The sequence below is a fragment of the Hippocampus zosterae genome, chromosome 12 (genome assembly GCF_025434085.1).
Source record: "Hippocampus zosterae strain Florida chromosome 12, ASM2543408v3, whole genome shotgun sequence".
NCBI lineage: Eukaryota > Metazoa > Chordata > Actinopteri > Syngnathiformes > Syngnathidae > Hippocampus > Hippocampus zosterae.
This window is the reverse complement of record NC_067462.1, coordinates 17417081-17436594: the sequence shown is the minus strand read 5'-3', so window position 1 is coordinate 17436594 and position 19514 is coordinate 17417081. Positions and strand designations below refer to the sequence as shown.

The 19514-nt window shown below is 46.3% G+C and overlaps 2 protein-coding genes across 3 annotated transcripts; both read left to right on the top strand.

Moving 5' to 3' along the window:
- The first annotated feature begins 17 nt into the window (after window positions 1–17).
- On the top strand, window positions 18–824 carry LOC127611355 (gamma-crystallin M3-like). Of its 2 annotated transcripts, XM_052081869.1 has the most exons (3): window positions 18–48; window positions 128–376; window positions 485–824. In XM_052081869.1, exons 1-3 carry the CDS (start codon window positions 40–42, stop codon window positions 764–766), a joined length of 540 nt encoding a protein of 179 aa, XP_051937829.1. In that variant the 5' UTR covers window positions 18–39; the 3' UTR covers window positions 767–824. The 2 variants fall into 2 exon arrangements, with proteins under 2 accessions (XP_051937829.1, XP_051937828.1); XM_052081868.1 differs by lacking the exon at window positions 18–48 and having other exon boundaries at window positions 116–376.
- A 13034-nt stretch (window positions 825–13858) lies between these two features.
- Window positions 13859–14659, top strand: LOC127611358 (gamma-crystallin M3-like). The gene is made up of 3 exons (XM_052081871.1): window positions 13859–13934; window positions 14011–14253; window positions 14344–14659. Exons 1-3 carry the CDS (start codon window positions 13926–13928, stop codon window positions 14620–14622), a joined length of 531 nt encoding a protein of 176 aa, XP_051937831.1. The 5' UTR covers window positions 13859–13925; the 3' UTR covers window positions 14623–14659.
- The last annotated feature ends 4855 nt before the right edge of the window (window positions 14660–19514 follow it).

The following is a 19514-nucleotide window of genomic DNA, read 5'->3' as shown; positions in this document are numbered from 1 at the left end:
CAAGCAGCATTGCAATCAGGGATAGGATTAGACATCAGCATGGGCAGAGTATGTGAAATGATTTTTTTTCTTTTTATGTAACATGGTTGTTGAGATTCTGAATGGTTTATTTTAAATGTTTTTGCAGATCATCTTCTATGAGGACAGAAACTTCCAAGGTCGCTCCTACGAAACCAGCAGCGACTGCGCCGAGTTGACCTCCTTCCTGAGCCGCTGCAACTCATGCCGGGTGGAGAGCGGTTGCTTCATGGTCTATGAGTGTTCTAATTTTATAGGCCACCAGATGCTGGTCCGCAGAGGAGAGTACCCCGACAACCAGCGCTTGATGGGAATCAGCATGAGCGACTGCATCCGTTCCTGCCGTATGATCCCCATGGTAAAATCGTCAAGTTTTAAAGTTTTTTTTTGGGTGGAAGCTCCCAACTGGGAAGCAAAATGTCTCACAAAGCTAAACACCTTCTAAGGTATGTTCCTCGCTTTACAGCACCAAGGTCCATTCAGGATGAAGATATTTGAGAGAGAGAATTTTGGAGGTCAAATGAACGAGCTGCTAGATGATTGCGACAACATCCTGGACACCCTGCGCATGTCAGACTGCCTGTCTGCTCAGGTGTTGGAGGGCCACTGGCTGCTGTATGAGCAGCCCCAATTCAGGGGCAGAATGTTTTACCTTAGACCAGGGGAGTACAGGAGCGTGAGAGAAATGGGCACGGGTCCGGTTGACATGAGGATTGCGTCTATCAGACGTATCGTGGAAACATGTTAAGAGGCTCCTACTTTGAAAACGTAGCAATTCATATCAATAAATGGTTCATAACTTATAACATGACTTTATGGTTATTGTTGGTTATCCACGTCGATCTGGTCCTGTATGTATATGTAAGACAATTGACTTGTGTTAATGGTTTGTCTTTTAATGAAGATGGTGTGTAATCTAGTAGGAAGATGTTGTATTTGGAAAAAATTGAAAGTAGTAGTTGTATTTCCTTTTGTAGCCACACCATGCTCCAAATAAATTATCTTTATGATCAAATAATCATTGTTGCTTTAATGATATATTACGCATCAGTCATTTTGACAATACATGCATACTGTACATACCTACATGCAACAGATAAAGCTGGAAAACACACAAAAACGCTTTCCGTCGGCTCCTCCAACCCATCTCCTACCCTCGGTGATAGTCCAGGTGCAATGAAGAGGTGTGGAGCACCTTAAAAGGGTGAACTCGCCACCCAGTAGTTCTGGGCTGTTATGTATTCCCCACCTGAATAGCGCCTCCCCTTCCATATGTGCAAGTATTTTGAGTCTTTCTTGTTCATGTCTCCAATTCATTTCATGTGGTGTATTTTGTGTTTTTTTTTGTTCCAATCCCATACTGTGTCTGCCCCTCCCTTATAGGAGCAAAGCTTGGGACTTGTTTTTTTCACTCCCCTTTCCTTATGTTTTTCTTTTTCATTCAAGAAAATCAGGGCAATGTCTCAGGCTTCTCCATCTGTTGGTGATTGTTTTCATGTCTCTGGGACAGGTTGTAACCATTGATTGAATTCCTTTGCTCTGTACTCGTGCATGTGCGATCACAATACATTTGATTCCATTCCATTTGAAATTCCCAAAACAATCCTCGAACATTCTGTAGGGAACAGAATCACTCATTCTGAACACTTTCATGCCACACACACTTTAAATATTTTCACCAGTTACTTCTGGCATGCAGTCATCCCTCGTTTATCGCGGGGGTTAGGTTCCAAAAAGAACCAGTGATAAATCAAATCCGTGAAGTAGGATTTTTTTTAAAGCAAAATAATGTGAGAGGGATGAAATTTCAAATGTGCTGGATGTGAACAATAAAGTTGTACTTGGTATTTGATAGCCAGCTTCATTTTTTACAATTATACAATACTGAACTATATATGCAATGCAGAGGCGATTGTTCTAAGACTGCAAGGGAAGCTCAGCTTCCCCTAAAATGTCCAAATGTAAGTGATTGTACATATGTGTGTATGTACAATTGTGTGGACATGTAATTAACTAAATATGCGCTACAACACGCTCAACTTTTGTTCTAAATCAGGTTCTTATTACTGGTTACGACACGACTCTTTTCTCATTCATTTCCGCAGCTTTACCGTGCTTTAAACTAAATGCTGGTTTTCGTATTTCCTGTCGTATTTTCATCCTAAAAACAAAGATGGAATTGGTTGGCTGGTCTCTCGATACCATAGACAAAATGTTCTCGATGAGAAGAGCAGGCAGTGGGGAGCCTCCTGGCCCCTCGGGGACTTTAGCTGCCGGGTACAGCCTAGATCCTTGGAGGAAGCGGAGAATGGTGTGCCTGTCAACACTGTCCGTTGAGGATGTGGATGACATCTACATTATCGGCCTTCTGATAACGGGTATGCTACTGTTTGGTGTTAGCAGTTTCCTGATCTATCGCAAAATTCAACCGACGGGAGCGTCTGTATTGGAAGTGAAGAGGCTGCCGGTCTAAGGATGGCATAGTGCGGATGTCCAACACTCAGACTCAGACTGTGCTCAACCACAAACTGTTGCGGTTTTAGAGCGTCTCTGCAAGATGGTCAAGAACTTGGAGAAACTGGAATCCGTGCTCAAATATTGACTGAAATCACGGATTTGGCTGTTCGACGCCACTAAAGAGACATAAGCCACGGACTCAAGGCTGTCTTAAATTCTTGGGCAGCCTGCTCCCAAAACAACATCTGCTGTCTCGACCTTCCCCTGATGAAAGTATGCACGGAAGCTAGTCCCCCACCATCAAACCACCAAGAAAAACAAAACTGGACCGAGGTCTACTCAAACGAAGACCCAAATACAGCGTTTGAAATATTTCAGTCTACCATAATCTCCTTATATGATAAACATTTTCCATTAACTAAAGTCTCCAAAAAGTATAAAGACCCAAGTAAGCCATGGATAACGAAAGGCATAGAAAACGCATGTAAAAAGAAAAACAATTTATATAAATTGTTTTTAAAATTCAGAACTGAAGAAGCAGAAAAAAAATATAAGACCTATAAAAATAAACTAGTAAATATTATAAGAACCAGTAAAAGAGATCATTATCATGCACTATTAGAGCAGAATAAAGGTAACACAAAAGAAATATGGAAAATACTTAACCAAGTAATCAGAAATAGTACTAAAAAATGGATTATCCAGAGTATTTTATCAAAGGCAAAAATACTATTTTGGAAAAAACTGCAGAAATAGCAACTGAATTTAATGAGTATTTTGTCAACATCGGCAGTAACCTAGCAAAACAAATTCCTGATCCAACAAACCTGTTTGAAATAGATACGTAGAAAAAAAACTCCTCCACGATGTTCCTTACTGCTGTAAAACAAGAAGAAGTATCAAATATTATACAAACTTTTAAAAATAAAAAGTCAACTGATTGTTTTAATATTGATATGACGATAATCAAGCAGAGTATACAATATGCGGTGCGACCGTTCACGCACATATGCAATCTGTCATTCAAAGCTGGTATCTTTCCATCAAAAATGAAAATTGCTAAAGTTATTCCAATCTATAAACGTGGAGAAAGACATCTGTTTACAAATTATAGACCAATATAACTATTACCACAATTTTCAAAAATATTAGAAAAACTATTTTCTCTCAGACTTGATAGCTTTATACAAAAGCATGCGCTGTTAAATGAGAATCAATATGGCTTCAGGGAAAAACGGACCACCTCAATGGCAGTTATGGAGTTTGTGGAAGCAATAGCCACTAATATAGACAACAAAGAATTTACTGTTGGGGTTTTCCTGGATCTAAAAAAAGCTTTTGACACAATAGATCACAGTATATTATTGAAAAAACTAGAAAGATATGGCATTAGAGGTGTAGCTTATAAATGGATAAAAAGTTATTTAGAAAACAGATATCAGTACGTGCAACTCAACAATAAAAAAACGAATCAACTGAAAATCACTCACGGAGTTCCTCAGGGGTCAGTAATTGGTCCAAAACTATTCATCTTATATATAAATGATATCTGCAAGGTCTCAAAACTATTTAAATGTGTCCCATTTGCTGATGATACAACTTTCTACTGTTCTGGAATAAATCTGAAACAGCTCCTGACAACCGTAGAAAACAAATTAAACAAATTAAAAAAACTGGTTCGACAGAAATAAATTGTCACTTAACCTGAAAAAATCGAAGTTAATTGTTTTTGGCACAAGACCAATCAAACACCAAGCTAAAATTATGGTAAACTCAATTGAAATAGAAAGAGCGTATGAAACCAAGTTTCTCGGATTAGTAATAGACTCAAAACAATGTTGGAAACCACATATCGATAACGTAAAAAGAAAAATAGCCAAGACCGTAGGGATCCTCCACAAAACCAAGGAAGTGCTAAATAAGAGATCTTTGTACACATTATACACTTCATTATTATTACCATATATGACCTACTGTGTGGAAATATGGGGAAATGCCTGCAAAACAAACACACTCCCTATTCTCAAACTACAAAAAAAAAAGCTATTCGAATTATTAATAGATCAAAATATACGGAACCCACAAATCCACTATTTATCAAATTAAATACGATGAAATTGTATGACCTGGTTGACTTTAAAATCGCCCAATTAATGTACAAGGACACAATAACGTGCTCTGCCAAAACATTCAGAAGTTTTTTTGAAACTCGAGAAAGCAGCTATGATTTAAGAGGTACCAACTTATTCAAAAAACTCAAAACAAGAACAAACATCAAGCAAATAAGTGTAACTATCAAAGATGTTAATCTGTGGAATAATCTCGAAACGGACCTGAAAACGAGTAAATTGCTTGCCGAGTTCAAAAACAAATTCAAAAAATAGTACAAACAACCTACATCAATCAGAGTTAAAATGATAAATTCTAACCATTAAATATAATGCTAAATCAGAACAAAGTTGATAAATAGAGAAATGTATTGAAATATCCATTATGAATACAAGAGAAAAATGACACAAGAGTGCCAGGGTGTGGATGTACTGTATATAATCCCGATACAAACCAAAAGTTGTAAAAATATCACGGTTAAGGGTAAAGTGTGAGCATTAATGGAGACTTCTTTCTTCTTACTTTTTTTCTTTTCTGATTGATATATGTCACGTTCTGCCCGAAGCGATAACGATCGCTCCGTGCAGAACAAGAAAATAAAGAGTTGGATCCCCGGAAAACAGACAACGAAAGAATCTTGTCAAAGCAAAGAGTGTCTTTAATGACAAAAACAGAAAGAGCCCGACAGGGAAAAAACGGTAACACAAAACGCTGGTCAAATAAGGACCAGGAATGACAAAGAAGGAGATTACAACTGAAAACGCTCGCGGAAAACAAGACGACGCGAGGAGGGCCTGAAATGGCGGAAATACGATTAATACAAAATCTTAGAAGCTAAACGCGAATAACAAGAGTAATCGGCCGTAAGGCAAAAAGGCAATGGGTCAAATGACAAATAGCGAAATCGAGCGCGAGAGCAATATGGCACGGCGTGGAATTCTCCGGCAGCGAGATGACTGCCGGAGTCTCTTAATAAAGGAGGGTAATCAGCCCGAAATTACGAACAGGTGTACAGATGGCGGAGGAGAAAACCCGCCACCTGCTGGCGGACACGCGACGTGACAGTACCCCCCCCCCTCAATGGACGCCTCCCGGCGGACTACCCGGCTTGGATGGATGTGTAGCGTGGAAGTCGCGCAAAAGGGACGGATCAAGGATCCAGGAGCGAGGCACCCATTGCCGCTCCTCAGGCCCGTAGCCCTCCCAGTCGACCAGATACTGGAACCCCTTTCCCCTGCGCCGAGAGTCCAGGATGGCAGGAACCGTGTACACCGGGTCACCGTCGACGACCCGCGGAGGGGGCGGCGGCGTGGGAGGAGGAGCCAAGTCACTGGAGGACACGGGTTTGAGAAGGGAGACGTGGAAGACGGGGTGAACCTTCATGGTGGGTGGTAGCCGGAGCCTGACTGCAGCCGGACTGATGACGGCCTCGACCTCGAACGGTCCAGTGAATCGGGGTCCCAGTTTCGCAGACGTGCCGGCCAGGCGAAGATCCCTCGTCGCCAGCCACACCTTCTGCCCCACCACATATGAGGGCGCCGGGCGCCGACGACGATCTGCGATCTGCCGGTTCCGGGTCGCAGTGCGGGACAACGCAGCCCGGGCCTCCCTCCACACGTGATGGGCCCGCTTAAGGTGGTGCTGTATGGAAGGGACCTCCACCTGCCCCTCCTGGGATGGAAACAACGGTGGCTGGTACCCGTAAGCCGTCATGAAGGGTGATCTGCCCGTGGCGGAAGAGACGAGGGTGTTGTGGGCATATTCCACCCAGGGTAAGTGGTCGACCCAGGATGCGGGACGGTGGAGGCACACACAGCGGAGGGCCGCCCCCAGATCCTGATTGGCGCGCTCAGCCTGTCCATTGGACTGGGGGTGGTATCCCGAGGTCAGGCTAGCAGTAGCTCCGAGGGACCGGCAGAACCGCTTCCAGACGCGAGACACAAACTGGGGCCCCCGATCCGATACAATGTCTGCCGGAATGCCGTGGAGACGGAAGACGTGTTCGACGAGGAGGTCGGCGGTCTCCAGCGCCGACGGCAACCTGGACAAAGGCACAAAATGAGCCACCTTGGAGAAGCGGTCCACGATGGTGAGCACGACAGTTCGACCCCGGGAAGGCGGGAGCCCCGTGACGAAGTCCAGGGCGATGTGGGACCAGGGGCGAGGAGGAATGGGCAGCGGCTGGAGCAGTCCTGCCGGAGGTTGATGGGACGACTTGCCGCAGGCGCAGGAGGTGCAGGCCTTGATGAACTCCGTCACGTCGCTGCGGAGCTCCGGCCACCAGAAACGCTGGGCGACGAGTTGCGCAGTCCGGTTCACCCCGGGATGACACGCCACCTTGGACCCATGTCCCCACTGCAGAACTTCAGATTGTAGGGATGGAGGTACGAACAGCTTCCCTGCTGGGCACTCCGCCGGCACCTGAACCCCCTCCAGGGCTGCCTGGATCCGCTGCTCAATCTCCCACTGGACGGCCCCCACGATGCACTTGGTCGGGAAGATGGTCTCCGGGGATCGATCCCCCCCCGCAGGCTCGTGGAGACGGGAAAGGGCGTCGGGCTTAGTGTTCTTAGACCCGGGAGAGTAGGTGAGGATGAAGTCGAACCTGGTGAGGAAGAGGGCCCACCGGGCCTGACGGGCGTTTAGTCTTTTGGCGGAGCGGAGGTAAGCGAGGTTCTTATGATCTGTGTAGACCGTAAAAGGTTCCTTTGCCCCCTCGAGCCAGTGCCGCCACTCCTGCAAGGCGGTCACAACTGCCAACAGTTCACGGTTGCCCACGTCGTAATTGGACTCGGCGGCACTGAGTCGACGGGAGAGGAAGGCGCAGGGGTGCAGCTTCTGGTCGACCGGAGAGCGCTGGGACAGCACAGCCCCCACCCCCGAATCTGAGGCGTCCACCTCCACGATAAAGGGGAGATCAGGATCAGGATGCTGTAGTACGGGGGGACTGGTAAACGCCGCCTTCAGGTTTGCGAACGCCGCATCCGCGGTCGGATCCCACTTAAATGGAATTTTAATGGACGTAAGGCGGGTTAAGGGGAGCGCCTTCTGACTGTAACCTCGGATGAAGCGTCGGTAGAAGTTGGCGAACCCCAGAAAGCGCTGCCATTCCTTGCGATTGGTAGGAACCGGACAGTTAGTGACTGCACGCGTCTTAATGGGGTCCGCCCTTAACCTGCCCTGTTCGATAATGAACCCCAGGAAGGAGATGGCGGGGACATGGAATTCACACTTTTCTGCCTTGACGAAGAGCCGGTTCTCCAATAGACGTTGTAGCACCAGCCTAACGTGTTGCTGGTGCTCGTGTAATGACCGGGAAAAAATTAAAATATCGTCAAGATAAACGAAACAAAAAATGTTAATCATGTCCCTTAAAACGTCGTTGATTAGGTTCTGGAAAACGGCAGGAGCGTTGGTCAGCCCAAAAGGCATGACCAAGTATTCAAAATGACCCAGAGGGGTCTTAAAAGCTGTTTTCCACTCGTCACCCTCCCGGATGCGAACCAAGTGGTAAGCGCTGCGTAAGTCTAGTTTCGAGAAAATGGTGGCTGACTGTAATGGGGCGAAGGCGGAGTCCAACAAGGGTAGCGGGTATCTATTCTTAATAGTAATCTCGTTTAATCAACGATAGTCTACGCATTGTCGCAGGGTCTTGTCCTTCTTACCTACGAAGAAAAAACCCGCCCCTAACGGTGAACGCGATGGTCTAATGAGACCTGCAGCGAGCGAGCTGTTGATGTACTCCGTCAACGCCTCGCGCTCGGGTTGGGACACCTGATACAGCCGCGAGGTCGGCAACGGAGCGCCCGCCTGCAGGTCTATAGCGCAATCGTAGGGGCGGTGTGGAGGCAAAGAGCGGGCACGATCCTCGCTGAACACCTCCTTAAGATCCCGATAGCAATCCGGCACTCCGTCAAGGCAGATCTCCTCGGGGGGTGTGACACGTTCGTGCTTCCCGACGGCCGATTGTAGACAGTGCCGGTAACAATACTGGCTCCAGCTATCTATTGCTGGGCGCGCCCAGGAAATCACGGGGTTGTGTGTCTTAAGCCAGGGTAATCCGAGGACGATCGGGGCGTTGCGAGACCGCATCAAGTAAAAACGGCGATGCTCGACATGGTTGCCGGACAGTTGAAGTTTCAATGGCTCCGTTCTATGCGTAACTACCGCCAGGAGGCGCCCATCAAGATCACAAACCCGTTTCCTATCTATCAATTTTTCCACGGAACAACCCAGCTCGGATGCGAGATCGGTGTCCATTATACAGTCATCTGCCCCCGAGTCTACCAGAGCCCGAACCCGCCACGACCGGGACCCCCCAAATATCTCCCCCTCGAGCTCAAGTCTGTTGGGGTGTCCCGGCCGCGAGTCGACTCGCCTAGGCTCGAAGGGTGGCGCGCGAGGTCGTGACTCACAGTACTCATGGTGGACAGGGGGTGACGACCCCGGATGGCTGGTTACGGCATGAGGAGATGGTTGAACGCCGTCAGTCGTCGCTCGATCGCTGAAACGACGCCTTCTTTCCTCCGCACCAACGTCCTTGCCTCCCAGCTGCATCTGTTCCTCCGTGGGTGTTCGTCGGAACTGGGACCGATCACCTCCACGCTCCCGGCTTCGCTCCCGCAGGCGATTGTCCATGAGGAGGGAGAGGTCGATTAACTCCTCCAGGTTGGTGCTGTGGTCGCGGGTCGCCAGCTCGTCTTTGAGTTGAGGGTTTAGTCCGCGGCGAAACAGACCACACAGCGCCCGATCACCGTATCCACTCTGGGCGGCCAGGATCCGGAACTCGATGGAGTAGTCCGCTCCCGATCGCTCTCCCTGGTGGAGGGGGAGTAACCGGCCCTCTGCCTCTCTGCCCCGCACGGGATGATGGAACACCCGGCGGAACGCAGCCACGAAGTCGGGGAACGAAGTACGGAGATTCGGCTTAGCGTCACTGGTCGCAATCGCCCACGATGCCGCCGGACCTGTTAACAGACTCATGACATAAGCCACCTTGGCGGCGTCATTAGCATAGGCAGACGGCTGTTGGTCAAATATGAGAGAGCACTGGTGGAGGAAGTGTCCACACTGCCCGTGCTCGCCCCCGTAGCGAGGGGGGTGTGGAAGCGATGGCTCCCTCGTCATAATGGGATATGAGGAGGGCGCTTCGGGAATGATAGAACGAACCCCGGGGGGAGATGGTCTCCGCTCTTCCACCCGGACCAACCGAGGTTCTAAATCATCGTACCGATGAGCCAGCATGGAGACCGTGCCACGGAGTTCCCTAATGGCTTGGCCCTGCTGACTCATCTGTTGCTCTTGTCGGGAAAGAGCGGACAAAATTTTTTCGATGTCTGCGGGATCCATGGTCGCCGGAGAATTCTGTCACGTTCTGCCCGAAGCGATAACGATCGCTCCGTGCAGAACAAGAAAATAAAGAGTTGGATCCCCGGAAAACAGACAACGAAAGAATCTTGTCAAAGCAAAGAGTGTCTTTAATGACAAAAACAGAAAGAGCCCGACAGGGAAAAAACGGTAACACAAAACGCTGGTCAAATAAGGACCAGGAATGACAAAGAAGGAGACTACAACTGAAAACGCTCAGGGAAAACAAGACGACGCGAGGAGGGCCTGAAATGGCGGAAATACGATTAATACAAAATCTTAGAAGCTAAACGCGAATAACAAGAGTAATCGGCCGTAAGGCAAAAAGGCAATGGGTCAAATGACAAATAGCGAAATCGAGCGCGAGAGCAATATGGCACGGCGTGGAATTCTCCGGCAGCGAGATGACTGCCGGAGTCTCTTAATAAAGGAGGGTAATCAGCCCGAAATTACGAACAGGTGTACAGATGGCGGAGGAGAAAACCCGCCACCTGCTGGCGGACACGCGACGTGACAATATAAAAATGATTTATTAGATACAAACACATACTGGGGTAGGTCTAGATACGTTTTTTTACGTCTTCCTACTCCCTTGAACATAATAACTGTGTTGAATGAAGACTGATTTCTTTCTTTTTACTTTCTTGTCTACCTTATTTTCTGTAAAATTATTACTGTCTATGATTTATGTTCAATAAACAAACAAACAAACAAACAAACATCACCCCCTCCCTCATACATTCCCTTGTTTCACCGTCTTCATTGTTTATGTCTTGTGAACTGTTGTAACTGTCATATGCTTGTGCAGGAGTTTTTTGCCCAACTCAAATTATCCTCAAAACGAGGGTAGTTCGAGCGTGGGTTTTTTTCTCCCCTCTGCCTCCCTTGTGGTTTCTTTTTGACTTCCGGGATGAGTGAACGCTGGCGCGTTTTGGCTGCCGCTGCTCAACCCGTATTGTTTTGTGTTTTCTGTTATTGTAAAGTGTCCTTGGGTGTCTTGAAAGGCACTTAATAATAATAATAATAAATTTTATTTATATTATTATTTTTATTATATGAGCTATATTAGCATACTATCAAAATGACCAAGTTGGCTACAAATTCACAATGAGCCTTGATGATTAAGTGGTTTTTTTCCCCCGCCCTGCATCCTCTAGAGCAGGGGTGCCCAACCTTTTTTGACTCAAGATCTACTTTTCGATCAACCAACCTACTGCGATCGACCCGTTATTGCACGCACCTACCAACGCATGCCTACCTACCTTCGCCGAGACCTGACGCGGAGGCATGGGACGTACTTTTGCAGCGTGTTCACTATCGTAGCTCACGTGTACCGTTTTAAAAATGCTTCTCTCGGCCCTCCACATTCTTATTATTTGCCAGTACACTCAGTAAATTGTACATGAAACGCTGTTTTTCTTTTATCTTTTTTGCAACAGCCACCTGCCTGGCATCCCCCCGTTGCTAATAGAAACATGTGTCGCAGGCTGTGACGCAAATCTTCGTTGACAGAATTGTTGAAATTTAATATTTATTCTACACATTTTTACAGCATTGGGAAACATTAAGAATGTTTATGTCATGTTTTTCCTCTAACAGAAACTATGTGAAAACAAAAAAATGTATTTCACTCCCCGACCATTTTCCATTTTCAAAAACTTTTGAAAAAGCTCCAGGGAGCCACTCGGGTGGCGCTAAAGAGCCGCATGCGGCTCTGGAGCCGCGGAGCGACCCGCTCGCTAGGGTGACGCAACACCTTAGTGAGGGGTGGGGAAGTGCGTGCATCTGTCAATCTTTGTCACACCATGCACAGTTAGGGTTTCAGGAAATACAATTCATACATATCTAGAACAATGCTCATCACACTCATATGAAAGGAGGATTAAATCTAAGTTTAAAAAAATAAATAAATAAAAAGCAACATCTTAATTTACTCGAGAATGCCTTTTTCTTTGTAGTGGCTTTTCTTTCATAATCTCGTAAGTCATCCCTCTCTCTCATTTGCAGCAGAGGTACAGCGACGAACTTGTAAATTCAAGTTCTCAGAGTAACGGAACATAACATGTTTGTCACAACCCCTCCACCTCACATCAACACGGAACAACAAAACATCCATAACCCAGTTCATACATTGTGTTGTTACAGTGCTTAAAAAAATCAATTAAACATTCCAGTGAAGCAAAGCAAAGTTACAGAAAAACAAAATAACCAATACACGTGTTTATTTTACTTTTCTTTAGCACAGTGTTTTTTCCGATTTTTTTCATCTGACGTCACCGTCTTCTGCATTTAAAAAAAAACCTTGATCACGACAAGAGAGAAATATGTCTTATTTTTGTATTTGTAGATACTTTCATGGTATTCTTAGTGCATGTGTGCATAGTTTATAGAGTAGCTGTTAGTTCCATTCTAGAACGTGCTAGAACATTTACAGCTAAAAGTGCAAAGGGCACAGTATTGCCTTCAGTTTCAGTTGCACTGTTTAAATTTGAATGTTCTATCATCTTAATTGTCTTTATTATTCATTTGTATATACCTTAATAGGGCTGTAACTTATGGCGGTTACACAAGAGCAGTTGTTGTTGCATAGCCTACACCGACTCATTTAGTGCTCAGCATTCATCTTATTCATGATATGCATAAAACTATAAAAACCAGGGAATGCAGAAAATGAAACCTGAATTTAAAACGTAGGTGTCCATGGCAGGCTTATGTTTGTGCGTGTGCATTCATGTGCATGTTGGGGGTTATAACCTCTGCCCTCTCTGCTGAACCCCCCGGCACCCGAGGTCATACACTCGAGAATCAGCAAGGTTTACTTGCATCATCTAGAACAGGGGTGCCCAAACTTTTTGGATCGAAGATCTACTTTTCGATCAACTAACCTCCCGGGATCTACTCTTACCGGCGCGCGTGTGCGCGCGCACACACACACACACACACACACACACACACACACACACACACACACACACACATACACACACACACGCGCGCGCGTGCACGCCATGATGAGAAACAGCCTGAAACGGAGGCATGCGACGCACTTTTGCAGCCTGTTAACTATAGTAGCTCACACGTACCGTTTTAAAGTGCTTCCCTGGGCCCTCCTAGATTCCTATTCTTTGCTCGTGCCCTTGGTGAATTGTACACGAAGCAAACTCTGAATGAGAATCATGACGATAAAAGATGGAGCGCAACAGCTCTGATCACAAACTGCAATTGCAAACTGCTGAGCGCTAACAACTTCCGGTGACGTAATCACGCACCACCGTAAATTTAAGATCTACCTGCTTTATTTTATTTGTAAAATGTTTTTTTGTGAAAATGAGACTGATAATATGATTAGTGTGCAGTGTATATTAACACAAAAATATATTAATAACATGTACAAAGACACACAAATAGTTGTTTGTTTTTTTTTTCTTCTCGACACTCCTCGGATCGACTTGGGACCTGTCTTAGATCTACCGGTAGATCAGGATCTACCTAATGGGCACCCCTGATCTAGAAAATGTGAAGCTCTACCCTATGCTAAACCTATCATCCTGGGTGCATCTAATGAGCCCAATTGCAGTCGTTTGCTTTGTATTCTTTATTTCCTCTGCATCTATCCATCCATCGATTCGCCCAAACCGCTTATCCTCACTTGGGTTGCTCAGCTGTCTTGGGACGGTAGGCAGGGTACACCCCGAGCTAAATATAGTAACATAAAATTGATGGGGTAAAAAAAATCAAGGCATGACTCCCATCAAAGGAAAATTCTGTGTGGACAGTATGACCCTGTGGGTATACTATGTGTAAGCAACTCAACACTCTATAGGCTTTTGAAGTCGGGTGCTTGCTCAGGACTTTAGACAATAGGGAGCATGCAGTCTTTGTCTCTTGTCAGGTATAAATGATGCATGTTCAGACAGAGAGGTATCAGTTCAAGCACAGTTCTTTGAGCGATCCAGTAGACCACGACTATCAACATGGGCAAGGTAGGGAAAACCACCACCGCTGGTGAGTTCACTTTGTTATCACTGCAAATTAAAATAATGCCTCTCCCCCACCAAGATCATCTTGTTTGAGGAGAGGAACTTCCAGGGTCGCTCTTACGAATGCATGAGCGACTGCGCCGACATGTCCTCCTACCTGAGCCGGTGCCAGTCCTGCCGAGTGGAGAGCGGCTGCTTCATGATCTACGAGCGTCCTAACTTCATGGGCAACCAGCACCTTTTGAGGAGGGGCGAGTACCCCGACTACCTGAATCTGATTGGCCTGAGCAGCGGTATCAAGTCTTGCCGGATGATCTCCATGGTAATTCTAAAAACAACACAAATGTTGAACGAATGCATTTTCCAGTTGTTTTCTCTAATTCCTGATTTTGGTGTCATCTCCCAAAAAAAGCACAGAGGTCAGTTCAGGATCAAGATCTTTGAGAGGGAGAATCTGAGCGGTCAGATGAACGAACTGATCGATGACTGCGACAACATAACGGAGCGCTTCGGAATGAGCGAATGCTTGTCCTGCCAAGTGATGGAGGGCAACTGGCTGCTGTTTGAGCACCCAAACCTCCGGGGCAAGATGCTCTTCGTGAGGCCCGGTGAGCACCGGAGCTTCAGAGAGATGGGCCTGAGCAACACTCGTTTCATGAGCATGAAACGCATCACCGATTTATGCCAATAATACATTGCTGCCCAAATAAACGCTATGAATTTCTAAATTGTGTTCCTGTCGCACTTTGTCATCAGCCAATGTGGTGTTTTGAAATGGAAACAAATTGATGGGGCCACAACTGCTTTTGTTGACTTCATACTAGGTAATCTACAGTACTTTTATTAATTCAAATGGTCATGGTTTAAATCATACAGACAACTCAAGTCATTTAAGATTTAAAAAAATATACCGTACATACCGTATTTTCACGGCTGTAAGGCGCCATTAAAAGTCTTAAATTTTCTCCAAAATGGACAGGACGCCTTATGGTGCGGAGCGTCCTTTGTATGCGCAGAGTTCCAAAATCTGACTGACAGCCGACACGCTGTTTATATAGAGAAAAGGCGGAAGTGACTGTGGCCAGGAATGCGGAAAAGAAGTCAGGGAAGGGTGGCCGTGTATATATACATATATGGAGAGGGAGAGAGAGAGAGAGAGAGAGAGAGAGAGAGAGAGAGAGAGAGAGAGAGAGAGAGAGAGAGAGAGAGAGGGGACAGGCAAGCTGGGGAGCAGTCCACGGTGAAGGGTGGGCGTGTAAGTGGACGCTAAAGGCACGCCGCAAGCAGGTACCAACACCTGTATAGAGTGTGGTAATGTGCATTGTTGCAAAACAACTCCGGTTTTGGTTTCTAAGAACCCCTGAAAATAAATTCGACAAAGAGACACACCTACGAAGCTCAGTTCAAACTTAAAGCCATCGGTTGTGCTTTTGGCATGCGTGCCCATCTCACAGCAGCGGTGAAAAACCAAGTCAAGCTAATGAACTCTGAGCTTGCCGTTATTCCCGGAGGCTTGACTAAAGAACTCCAACCGCTGGACATCGGCATTAACCGGGCGTTCAAAGTAAAGTTGCGAACGGCATGGGAACAATGGATGATCGATGGCAAACACAACTTTACAAAGAGTGAGAGGCAGCGCTTGGCGAGTTATGCCACAATACGCAACAACGAGAGGGAACGCGGCGTTTTTGATGGATTACGGTACTTGCACAATTGTTCAATTCTTTCTACACACACACGCGCTGCCACCATGTTTCGCTCTGTTCTTTACTTTCAAATGTGGGATAGCTTCACACGAGAGAAATGTTGACTTTGCTGTTGCTACTCCTTCTTTCCGCTCTGCAATGCGTAGCAACTCACACTAGCATGTGATGCGTTCAATGACAACTGGGATGTGCAGTCCTCTGCTTCTGATACAGAGGATGAGGACTTTGATGGATTTCTGGGTGATGATTGGTCAAAAAATGTGAGAACATTGTACGATGGCTAAATAAAATACACCCGAACTCAGTTCTGCTTTCGTTGCCTTTTTAAAAACGTGTTTTTAGCTTGTATCTGTATGTCTTGGCATGCTACCGTATGCTTCAAGCTAACGTGTTAGCGTGCGCGCATGCATGCCGTATGTTTAAGCTGGCGTATGTTTTACCACTGTAAAACTGCGCCCATTGGTACAGTGCGGTCTGTCTATGTGTAAAAAACAGAAATGTGTACGGTGCGTCGAATAGTCGTGAAAATATGGTATATATATATATTATATATATATATATATATTAGAGCTGTCAAACGATTAAAATATTTAATCTAATTAAAAATGCAACCGTCATAAGTAACTCAAATGAACTAAAAAATTAATCGTGATTACTCACACATTTTTTATCGTTTCTGAATTTCCTTTTACATTTTTGTCCTATTTTTTCCCCATTTTAATGCTCTCGTCAACATGGAATCTCGAATCAGTTCTCTATGTGCCAAATGCAAATATTTACTGAAATAACAATTTAGATTTTCAATTTTACATGAACATTTTTCACTTGGTGCAGTTATTCACACAATCACTCACACAATATTACTGTCCATCAATAACGGTGAAAAAAATATTTTGTCACACAACAGCTGCGTTAAAAGTTTTTTTTTAATGAAATCAAAACAGAGCAATATAACATTATAAAGTGCACATCTAAGGTACAAAAGTACTCAGCCTATAGTGGATTTAAACCATGGTTGTATACTTCATTTATTCTTTTCAAGTTTGCTTTCAACACAGCAGTCTGTTTCTGTATGTTTGTTGAAGAATAACGAGACACCGGACACCAGTGTTCATTATGTGCTGCTGTATTGGAAACTGCTGGCCGTACAAACAAGCACACGCACTTCCCCGGTGCTGCAGGGGCAAACCATTCCTGTAAGGGGGGGGGGGGGTTCACTCCCCCTAACACAGTCAGGCTATGTTGATTGTATTGGTCCTTCTTGCGCGGGTCTCTCTACGGTTTTGTGTAGACCTCATTTCGAATGACTACACTTGGTTCGATGACAACACTGGAGACATTTTATTTTGGCTAGGTCGCTACCACTGTAGCGCACTGTCACTGTCAGACGAACACAGAGAAGCTCCACCCGCTCTATTTATATGGACACAGCACACTGTAACCTTCCACACAAAATAGTTCCAGACAAGTAACAATCGCGTCAGTGGCATACATCGTATACAGTGCACTCCGCTTAATAGAACACCATTGGGCCGAAGCGCTTCTGTTCTACTAAGCGGAGTTTCTATTAACCGGAGACACTTTATTAGGTACACCTTCAGACACGTCGACGACCAAGTTATGCACGCGGAAAAACCCCTGCTGACGAGTTAGAAGAGATATTTCGACTGTGGACGTCCATATCTTTAATCAAACAACAAAACAACAACTTTAATCAACTTCAGTCAAACATCTCAAATCACGAGAAAAATTTCGTTACTTTTGTCTGGAAACAGGAGTCCGTAATTTTGCGGTTGACTTCCCTCTCAATGCGCTGGATAAGAGGGAAGTCCTGGAAACCGCGGGCGTACCTTCTGAGAATCCGGCAATGCATCGTATCGTCTGAGTATGTCCTTCTTATCCGCAGGTGATAGCCCTCGTCTCTTGAATGAAGTTGAAACCATTGTGACGTGCGTGTGTCTATGTGTGGAGTGACGCGTGCTACCTGTTACTGTATACGGCTAGAACTACCGCGTTTTCTCGCGATAGTGGTACAGTATCGCGATAGCTACACTTCGAAAACCACTAGTTTACAATGTTCATTGCTTACGGCCTGTTCTATTAAGCGGAGATCTGTTCTACTAAGCGGAGTATCTTTATAGGAAATTGCATTAGGCAAATCCGTTCCAGAGCCTTTTGCTCTATTAAGCGGATTACTCTATTAACCGGTGTTCTATTAAGCGGAGTGCACTGTACCTGTATGATACAGAGAGAGAGAGAAGAACAGATAACTTTGGTCTTGTCAGTGGAGCAATATGGTGACTTTTTAAAAGTAAACTTTCCATTCATAAACTCTTTAAGTATCCGTTTTCGGTGTCTCGCGCTGCCGTGGCTGGCAAAACAGACATGGGGGTGGACTTCTGCAGCGCGCTTGTTGTTTTGTTTCTGGTGTATTTATAGAGCTACGTAACATCCGCTTGTAACATGTGCCGCGTTAATCTCGCGAGAAAAATTTTAATCCCATTAAAATTAATGTAAATTAATGCCAATAAAACGCACTAAACTGACAGCTCTAATATATATATATATATATATCCATCCATCCATCCATCTTCTACCGCTTATCCGGGACCGGGTCGCGGGGGCAACAGCTTTAGCAGGGAAGCCCAGACGTCCCTCTCCCTAGCTACTTCTTCCAGCTCTCCCCGGGGGATCCCGAGACGTTCCCAGGCCAGCTGGGTGACATAGTCTCTCCAGCGTGTCCTGGGTCTTCCTCGGGGTCTCCTCCCGGTGGGACATGCCCGGAACACCTCACCAGGGAGGCGCTCAGGAGGCATCCGAATCAGATGCCCAAGCCACCTCATCTGGCTCCTCTCGATGTGGAGGAGAAGCGGCTCGACTCTGAGCCCCTCCCGGATGACCGAGCTTCTCACCTTATCTCTAAGGGAGAGCCCGGACACCCTGCGGAGAAAACTCATTTCGGCCGCTTGTATCCGGGATCTCGTTCTTTCGGTCACGACCCATAGCTCGTGACCATAGATGAGGGTTGGAACGTAGATCGACCGGTAAATTGAGAGCTTCGCCCTTTGGCTCAGCTCCTTCTTCACCACGACAGACCGATACAACGTCCGCATCACAGCAGACGCTGCACCGATCCGCCTGTCGATCGCTCGCTCCCTCCTGCCCTCACTCGTGAACAAGACCCCAAGATACTTAAACTCCTCCACCCCGACCCGGAGGGGGCACTCCACCCTTTTCCGACTGAGGACCATGGTTTCAGATTTGGAGGTGCTGATTTTCATCCCAACCGCTTCACACTCGGCTGCGAAACGCTCCAGTGAGAGTTGGAGAGCCCTGTTTGAAGGAGCCAACAGCACCACATCATCTGCAAAAAGCAGGGATGCAATACTGAGGCCACCAAAACGGACCCCCTCAACGCTTCGGCTGCGCCTAGCGATTCTGTCCATGAAGGTTATGAACAGAATCGGTGACAAAGGGCAGCCTTGGCGGAGTCCTACCCTCACTGGAAACGATTCCGACTTACTGCCGGCAGTGCGAACCAAACTCTGACATCGGTGGTATAGTGACCGAACAGCCCGTATCAGGGGGTTCGGGACTCCATATCCACGAAGCACCCCCCACAGAACTCCCTGAGGGACACGGTCAAACGCCTTCTCCAAGTCCACAAAACACATGTAGACTGGTTGGGCGAATTCCCACATACCCTCGAGAACCCTGCTAAGGGTGTAGAGCTGGTCCACTGTTCCACGGCCAGGACGAAATCCACACTGCTCCTCCTCAATCTGAGGCTCGACTTCCTGACGGACCCTCCTCTCCAGCACCCCTGAATAGACCTTACCAGGGAGGCTGAGGAGTGTGATCCCTCTGTAGTTGGAAC